This window comes from Coffea eugenioides, chromosome 2, assembly GCF_003713205.1.
Source record: "Coffea eugenioides isolate CCC68of chromosome 2, Ceug_1.0, whole genome shotgun sequence".
NCBI lineage: Eukaryota > Viridiplantae > Streptophyta > Magnoliopsida > Gentianales > Rubiaceae > Coffea > Coffea eugenioides.
In genome coordinates, this window is record NC_040036.1 from 22,353,759 (window position 1) to 22,363,311 (window position 9,553).

At 36.9% G+C, this 9,553-nt stretch overlaps 1 protein-coding gene across 3 annotated transcripts; it reads right to left on the reverse strand.

Annotated features, from left to right (window-relative positions):
* Window positions 1-642: 642 nt before the first annotated feature.
* Window positions 643-5,479, reverse strand: LOC113761165 (jasmonic acid-amido synthetase JAR1-like). 3 transcript variants are annotated; one of them, XM_027304030.1, is made up of 5 exons: window positions 5,076-5,479; window positions 3,421-3,736; window positions 3,209-3,310; window positions 2,257-3,044; window positions 643-1,382 (listed from the first exon to the last, which is right to left on the reverse strand). In XM_027304030.1, exons 2-5 carry the CDS (start codon window positions 3,720-3,722, stop codon window positions 844-846), a joined length of 1,731 nt encoding a protein of 576 aa, XP_027159831.1. In that variant the 5' UTR covers window positions 3,723-3,736; window positions 5,076-5,479; the 3' UTR covers window positions 643-843. The 3 variants fall into 3 exon arrangements, with proteins under 3 accessions (XP_027159831.1, XP_027159830.1, XP_027159832.1); XM_027304029.1 differs by lacking the exon at window positions 5,076-5,479 and adding an exon at window positions 4,530-5,024; XM_027304031.1 differs by lacking the exon at window positions 5,076-5,479 and adding an exon at window positions 3,893-3,947.
* Between the last annotated feature and the right edge of the window lie 4,074 nt (window positions 5,480-9,553).

Here is a 9,553-nt window from a genome sequence, read left to right on the forward strand (position 1 = left end):
ATGGGAGAAGCGGCTTTTTCTTTCCCTAAGAATGAAACTCAAGATCTTTTCAAAGGAATTTCGCATACCCATCGTCACTAGGTTGCACGGCCGGTTACAGGTCAATTTCCGCTTTAGTTATGAAGTTTAAGTGTTTATGTGGGGGTTTCTAAACGATAGGGGGGTAAGATGTCTTTTCGCGAAACGACAAGGGGGTTCCTTGTATTTTACCCTACTTTTTTTCCTCACATACATCAAAATCGCCTTACAGTTAATTTTTCATAAAAAATCATGAAAAATACAATCCAAACACAACCAATAACTTTTTGATCCGAATATGATCCAACGTACATATGATTTGACAGATTGGGTATCCGTTAATTCGAACTGAATTTGAATCGGATCACAAAATTTTTTGAATCACCGCCGAATCAAGATGCACACTCTCAGTCGTTTGATGACAGGAACAAGAAGGGTAGTTCAATTTCAGGTGTGCCGTGCCTCTCACTATTGCTTGCTCACGGAGAAAATAAATCGGGGGGTCTTTTTATTTATTTTGCAACTGGACTTAATAATCTGCGTTTTGCCTGAGTGAAAAGGTCAGTATGAGAAACAAAAGAAATCGGGTAATGAAAATGACGACGACAACTACGGGACTATTAATTTGTACAACTTGGAAGCATTATTAAGTAACCCCAACAGAAATGAGTAACATGACCGACGGCCTAAGCCTAACTAACTATAATATATTAATTAAACAACTCTCTCTCTCTCTCTCTCTCTCTCACGCTCTTTGTCTCTTACAGTTTCAGTTACAGTCTGTACTATAATCAAGTCTGGCTGGCCGTAATTGACAGATTCAAACTAAAAGGCAGTACTAGAGTAGCTCTTAACAACGTTATTACATAGTATTTGCAGCACTTTGTTATTGGTGGGGCCGACACATCGCGGGGTCTTGAATTGACTCACAGCAGCCCCTAACCCCACATAATGATCCAGTATCTTGTGGAAGGTTCCTCTCTTCACAATTCTGAGCTCAAGGGCACCGATTGCTTTAACTTTGCGGGAGCTTATGTATCCAGCATCAAGAAATGATTCATCCAGACAATTGCAGCATTCCTCTAGAACCTCGTCGCTTGCTTCCCCGCTTATTTCCCAGAATATGACGTAGTGCCCCGGTTCAGTTGACGAATCAATTCGGCTGGTGAAGTCCACCACTTCTAGCTTGTTTTCTGCTAGAACCTTGGCTGCACCTTCAACTGCTAGCTGTAAATCTTTCTCGGTATTCTTGTCTATGTTGATTGTCAGCAAGAGATTTCTCCTGCAAATAAACTGGAGTTCTGGGGTGGAGTTGTGGAACCCTTTTACCTTCACCACATCCCCTAACCTGTAACGGTACAGCCCTGCAAAATTGCACCACAAAATGCAAATTCATTTCTCAATTACATCCCACACCACACTGGGAAAAAGTGTAAAACCAATAATGCCAAAGTAACTGGAAATCGTGGTTTATGGTGCGTGATTGAAGGTTTTTGCACTTCATTTTTACACTCTGTTTCAACAATTTTAGTCAAATCATTTGTGTGACGTGACGCATGTTATCTGTCTGATCTTTTATACCACAGTTTAAGAAGTCCATCTTTCCTAAGTTCCATCCAAGTGAAGTGATATGATGAGTTGGTATTCGTAGAAAAAAAGATTCTGCCGGACAAATAAAAAGGCACATTACAGGGTTGAATGAGAAGAAAAATATCTTTCTTTTTTCCTAGTCACTTTATGGGGTTGTTGCTATGCTGTCTTCAATCACATGAATGGCATCCATGATGTCAAAGACAATCACTACTAATTGCTTAGACAAGTAAACAACGTTATCTGTAAAGAAGATTAAAATAGTGGCAGGCACACAAAACAAGCAATGTACGATGTCAATGGTAAGGCACGAGATCTGATGACCTTCATATATTACTGGACACGATGGGGCACATGCATGGTCTGAACGGCGAGTTTTTAAACAGATGCCACCTCCTACAAGTCTGTAACACCTAATGGGAACAGAGACCCCCCCAAAACCAAAAAAAAAAAGATCTTTGCAAGCAGTGTCATTAGTACCGTAATCTAAAAAAATTCTAGCCACTTATGGGTTGTGCAGCTGGTTTAGTCTTCTGTTTAGCATGTAATAATAGAGACGAGGTTCTTCCTATAGCCACAGCCCCAAAAAAAAAAAAAACATACAGGGCGTTAACAGAAATAGATTCATAAAAAAGACAAATTTTGTACCTGCAAAACTTGTAACGATAACTTCATACTCTTCACCAGCTTTAACTTCAGCGAGACCAACAGGCTTGGCTTCTAGGCCATCGAGACTTTGCCTCAGAGGAAAAAACTCAAAATAACCAATATTTGGAAGAACAGCAAAAGTGGCCATCTCAGGGGGCAATTTTGGATTGACGTTCACTCCAATCCATCCTTCAGAAGACCCATAATCTGCACTTAGCAATGGTAGCTCTCCTGCATAATGCCTCAATTTTTTCAAATACGGCTCCATGGAACCTGTCATTATCCCATATATGTACCTGGTCTTGGGAAATAGCTCTGGGATCAATCCGTACCAATTGCTCAATCCCTGACACTTGTTATAGATTAAATCAGCCAACTCAGGATTTGGCTTGAGCAATTTTGACATTGCCGTTCTAACTGATGGGACAGAAATTCGGCTGCTTAACACTCCTTCCCTGATATCAGTACACAACTCCTCCCAGTCCTGCTCGAATGTTCGGAACGCATGAACAATGCTGTGAGCAAATGTAGAGGAAATTACTTGAACTTCTTCACGCTGGATGAGTCCACATAACAGATGGCAGTATAATGATTGGTGGAAATCCGGACCAAAAATCACTTCTTCAGGGCTGCAACATGGGCTCTGCATAGCCTTCATCGTTCTCTTGAACAATGGGTTGCGGTATACATTAGTGGTGGCAGTCCCTGCTGCCAAACCTCCTTTCGTTTTAAACTGCCTGCTACCATAGATGAGCTGCAAACATTTCCCATTGCCAATTGGGAATTCCCTGCAAGGATAATTATGTTATTTTCTTCCATCGCTATCACTTCGGTCATACATAATTTAAACAAGGACTACCACACGACAAGTCAATGTGGATACGGAAAGCCATGTAAGGAAAACCAGAAAAACCAATCAAATTTTCTGCTCGCAAGGAAGTGAAGCACTTGCCTGTTCCTAAAGGAATAGGAAGTTTTGTATATCTGCATGGTGGATTCCATCAGTTCATCATTGAAAGGGACAAACTTGGGCATCCCACGAGTAGTACCGGAGCTGCAATAAAATTCCAGTTATCCAAAGCTGCCATAAACGGTACATGTGTGTGCGTGTATATATATTGTTTCCATTTTCCCCATGAATGATGAAACTGAAAATTGATTTACCTTAAGGAGATGGTTGTTATTGGGTTTCCGGTAAGAATTGAAGAATCATCACCATCAACAATCCTATTGATGTAAGGCTCCAAATCCTCATGAGTGACAAGAGGAACGCAAGATTTGTAACTCTCAGGATCAGTTCTTCCATCGAGACCCCATCTCTGCAAATACTCTGTTCGACCATTTTCTTCAAGAATTTTCTTCAGTGTTTCTATCTGAACCCTCCCAGCATCTCTAGTCATTGCCTCAAATTCAGCTATGACATCTTCTGGATCCAAAGAAAGAGGCATCTCCTCCAGCATCCCCATATTCCTTCTAGGAGCTGTTAAAACGATTTAAAATTTACGATAAGGTTTGAATCCAATTACTAAAGCAAGCCACTTTAATGACAGGGCTAACCAATAAGATAGTGACACAATTTAATGATGCTTCTATGCAATAGAAATGATTTGACAGAAAAAAAAAGATAAGTATCAACCTATTAAATTGTTAAAAAAAAAAATCTGTTGAGGTCAAAGTTCATAAAGAAAGCAAATATGAAATGGAGAAAGTTCAGAGAAGCCCATAATGCTTAATGAATCCTGGAAACTAAACTTATAGCCACCTCTGTCCCCATTCTGTGGACGGAAAGGTGTTCTTCTTTGACGCAAGTCAACGAAGCTACCAGTAATCAATAAAACAAGGGCAAAAAGAAAAAGAAAAAAGAAAAACCCCTCCCCCAAGAAGAGCTAAAAAAAAAGAGAAAGGAAATTCTTAAATACTGCTGTACTAAAACAGAGAAGGAAACATCAGAGGGGGAACATAAAGCAAGAAAGAGAAATCCCAGATACATACAAGGCTTGTAGTATTATTAGAATCGGATGAATCAGCAGATTCATGAACCTTTTAGGACAGTTTTAATGCACGAGAATAAATGAGAGAAAGTACACGATTTAGTTAAAGCTGAATGAATTTCCAAAAGTTTTGAGGGAAGTTTTAGCTTGATAAATTCATAAAGTAATCTAGTATTCTAGTCTAGTATAGTAGTAGTATATAGTATAAAACTAGCTCTGTATGTATTGTATGTAGCAGGAAAGGAAGAAAAAAGGGGTAGGGGAAGGACACGAGAATCGTACCAACTCCAAAACTTTCTGCAGAAAGGTCCATATATAGTAACCACAAAAGCAGAAAAGAAAAATTCAATTCCAAAAGCTGAACAAAAGATTAAAGATGGAAAAATGAAAAACTTAATAAGATCTCTCGAGAGACTTTAAGACAGAAGAGATAAATTCTTGGAAAAGTGGTAACCAACAACCAAAGAAGGGAGGGAACAAAACAAAAGGTTAAAGTCCAGAAATGAAGTGGGCGTTTGATGACATGCATAGATAGAAAGCATAGAGCGATGACAGAGGGAATGAATGAATGAATCATCAATCAATCAGTGGACGTCATTGTTTGAGCCCAGTGATCAGAGATAGAGAGAAAGGGGTTTAAGGTGTGCATAGGATGGCCCTCGCCGGGGTTGGCAGTTGGGGGAGAGGGATTAAACATTAAAGAGGTGGGGACCTCCTCCTTTCCCCTGAATCCCTGGAGTTGACTCTGGACTCTGGAGATGGAGTGAGTCCGAAAGAGAGAATCAAAGAAAGAAAGCGTTGGAAGTGGCGAGGTGAGGCGAGCCTTACAAGGTAAAGGCGGCTGAGACAGACGGTGGATATCCTCCCGAACAGATGAGGTGGAGGAGCGAGTCAACGAGGAGGATTCAACTATTCAGGCGGCAATCAGCTAGCGAGTAGACTCAGTAATCAGTGTCTGACTACTACTGCTCCTGCTCCTGTAGTGTTGGACCGCTGGTTTACTTCATCTATCTCTGTGTGTGTGCGCGAAGGAAACAAATGAAAAGGAGGAAGAGGGATGGCACTTGGAACTTGGAAGTCTCCTCAGTCCCTTATAATATATATATACGATTCAATTCACCCCCGGTTACTGCTTACTGAGCGTGAAATGAAAGATGGGGGTTGGTCGGCTCTTGCAAAGGTCGAAATGAAAATTAGTAACAGAGAGGGGCAGGGGTGAGAATTAGGAGGGAGGAGAATGAGAAGAGGAAAGAGATTTGAATTGAAAAACGCTAATTGGTTGCTAGGGCTGGACCTGGCGCTGGTTGATTGGGTTTTAGGGTCAAATGGCAGCAAAAGTAGCACTCGCCCTCTTTTGTATATTTGTTATTGTCGTATTTTCACTTTATTAATGCCATAAAATAATTGTTATTGTTATATTTTTACTTTCTTAAAGTAAGAGTTTCGATTTTAAATTTAATACATGCTTTTCAATTTTATCATTGAGAAAAGCATCTATCAGTGTCATTTCATCCAAATATAATGATTATCATGTTTTTATTAAAAAAGTTGAATTTTCAGAAAATGACTCTAATAATACTGGGACAAAAGGGAGCAGCGCATTAGCAAATAGCAATTAGGATCTTACGAATAATCCTAAAAAATAGCAAAGCCCTGGATACCGTGGCAGGCAACCAAAAAAAAAATAGCAATTAGGAAATTGAGGAGGCTGACTAAGATGAGAAGAAACTAGTGGAGAATGAGACAAAATGAATTGGCCTTTTTTTTTTTTGGATCATCTTCACTTTCTTTTATCCTTTTCTCGGTTTTGCTTTGGCTTTTCTGTTGCTTTTGGTGGTCACCTGGGTTAGGGTGGTCGGATGGTCGCTGATAATTTTTGGTATAAGCCTGCTGCTACCTGTTTGATTGATAACTCCACTCTCCACTCTCTATTTCTTTCCTCCTACCCTTTTTTTTTTTTTCTTTTCTTTTCGTCTTTTTGTTGGTTCCGAAGCTTCAGCGGAACCTCCGGCTCACACTTTTCAGGCGTTGCAGTTTTTTTTAATATAGTAGTGTAGTGTAATCAGAAACATAGGAAGACAGATAGAGAGAGTGGGATACGCGAGAAAAAATATCATAGACTGGGTACGGATTACGGAGAGAGTTTGAGAGCGCGAGCGCAACAGATCTTCTGTCCCACGTCCTGTGCCACTCTCTGTCTCATTTTTTATTATATTGATATTTCTCTTACATAAATATCATGTTTTAATTCTTTTTTGTTTCCTTAAGATTCAATAACTATTAATTAAGTAAAAAATAAATACAACAGTTTCAAAAAAGTAATATATAATAGAAAATTAAAAAATACAGCAGAAATTTCATAAAAAATCTCATTTTTTATGCATTTTGATTTTTTTGAGTTTGTTAAATTTTGTGTATTACTCAATTAATAGTTATTGGATCTTAAGGAAACAAAAAAGAATTAAACATGATGTTTATGAAGGAGAAATAGCAATATAATAAAAAGTGCGACAGATAGTAGCACAGGGTGTGGGACAGAAGATCCGTTGCGCAATTCCACACACCCACAACCCGGGTATACATCCGCGCGTACACACCCCTGCCCTTTGGCTCACGGAATCTTGGCTGCCTCTCAAACCGCAACGGATCTTCTGTCCCACATCCGTCCCCAAATGTGGGGACCATCACACCAGTAGTTGTTTTTTTCCTCCTAAATTGAAATGCCCCACGTTACAACTTTTCCGACCTGCTTTCAGAAATAGGAATGAAGAAACCGAGACCGGGAGTGACGTGGCCATTTAATAATCGCATGTCTACAAGTTGAGCCGTACACCAGATCTACTCAAATTTTTGCCAGTATTCTTTATACGGGTTGTGCACTCAGTTTGATGGTTAAAGCTACTCAAACACATAGAGATGCCTCAAATCTAGATGCGTCAAAACTTGCATACTTTATTATATTGAGGGTCAATTGAAAAATTTCCTCTGAGATTTAACCAGTTTTGCACTTACCCTTTTAATGTTTTTTTTTTTTAAAACTTTACGCCTTACGCTGTTTGTCAATTCTAACGTTGCGTACCATTGAAATGTCAAAAAGATCCCTAAGGGTTTTTTTTTTTTTTAAAGCATAAAAGAAAACTTCCATTCATTTCAAATCTTCAAGATCCCTATGGGTTAATTATAGTAAATTTCCTTAAGGTATAGCACATTTTGTACTTTATCCTTTAATATATATTTTTTTAATTTATTTATTTGTCACCAAAACTATTAGTCAACTCCAATTTTTTTTTGTACCAATCAAGACAAATAATATTTTTAAAAATAAATATCTCTAACATAATAATCAAAATTATTATATATTTATGGATATGGATATTGTTAAATTTTGTCCCTATAATTACAAGTTTTTTAGATAGAGGAAAATATCCTGCTCATTTCACGTGATAAAGGGAAAAATTATTAGCCCAAAATTAAACTATAAAAATATTATTAAAGCTCTATAGATTGGGTTTGTTTGGATTGAAGATTATTTGACAAAATTTTTTTGAATAATAGCACTTTTTACAATTTGATTTTTGTGAGACAAAATGATGGTTGAAAGAATAAAAAGATTATTAGAAAAATGTTTTATGATGCAATGAAGATTTTTTCTTTTCTAGAAAAATTCAGCAATCCAAATAAAGTGTCGTATATTAAAAGAACGTAGAAATTTTGAAATTCAAATCAATCATGTTTCTCTATTTTTCTAGTATTACAACAAAAAAAGAAGAATACTCCCATACAAAGAAATATCTAGCTATTAAAAGAAAATTTTAGTCATATGCACATTCGCAAAGAGAAACTGACTATATCTCGGCCATTTTTTAAATTTAAATATATTTCTTATTTTAATTTTTTAATAACAATTTTTGTGTTTTTTCATTATTATGTCAAATTAGTAAGATATTCTCCTCAATCCAAAAAATTGTGTGATTATGGAATGAAATTTAACTAGGACCGTGCCTATAAAAGTATTATTTTTTATTATTATGTACGGAATATTAATTTTTTAGATATTATTTGTCCTATGTGTTATTGAATATTGGAGTTCACTGACGATTTTAGTAACAAGCAAACAAATTGAGAAAAAATGATATCGAGGAATAAAACGTAAAACAAGCTACATGTTAAGAGGATTTATTGTAGTTAACTCTTAGAAATATAAATATTTTTTTGATATTACCACTACACACGGTTAGAGTTGACTAATGGTTTAGGAAATAAAGTTAATAATATTAGGGATAAAGTAAAAAAAATGACTATATCTTAGGGAGAGTTTTTATGATTAACTATTATATTAATTTATTATGTGAAGGAGATTAACAATACAAAATAGAGCCAACTTCCAAGATCAAGTTTAAAATGAAAATGTGATATAAATGAATAATGTACCTAGAAAGAACAAAATATTAATTGATATAAATGAATAATGTAACTGAACTATATTAATGCTTTTATTTATATGTTAATTAGGCACGCGGGATCATAACTCAAAGACCTCAATACTTGAAAGATAAAAGAAAAAACCCTCAACGTTAAGGGAAGGAACAAGAACATAACCAACCCTCAGTAATGTAACAATTTTCAAACGGATTATAATTTATTACAAATTAATTATACATTTTTTCTCATGTTCTTAAATTTCACTGTTGATACCAAAACTATATTGATGGACATTCGTTATAGTAGACCCATCATTTTGAAACATATTCTCAATTGTGACGATGATTGAAATCGAACCCATCCAAATTTTTCTTTTAAAAAGAATGGTAGCTCTCGTTTGGGAGGATTGTTTCTGAAAAGCCTCCCGGATCCTTTTTCCAAACTCGTAGAGCGTATTCCACGACGGGTCCAGACATCATCCTGGTTCATAGACTACTGTAGTGTAGACGAATTAATATATTTTTTTTTTCGAAGGAAGACAAATTAAAAGAGTAAAGCCAGAAAATATTCAAGGTATTGATTCGAGATGTCTTGAAAAGATTAATCGATTGCTAAAGAAATCATATCAACGCAAATTTCAACGAGTCAGGAATCAGGATCCACCCATATAGATCAACTTTTGGCTCGCCCAGAAACTTGCCAAAAGTAGCGGGTATACGCGTGTAAAACAACTCCATGGCTTTGGAATACCCAGAGGAGCCCTTCAGTCATGGGTTGCATTGCACTATGGCTCTCCGACTTCCCCAGATTTTTGGTTCTTTTCTTTTGCGCTCTCTCTCTCTGGGTAATATTAGGCTTTCATTAATATACCTAAAACTGTTAAT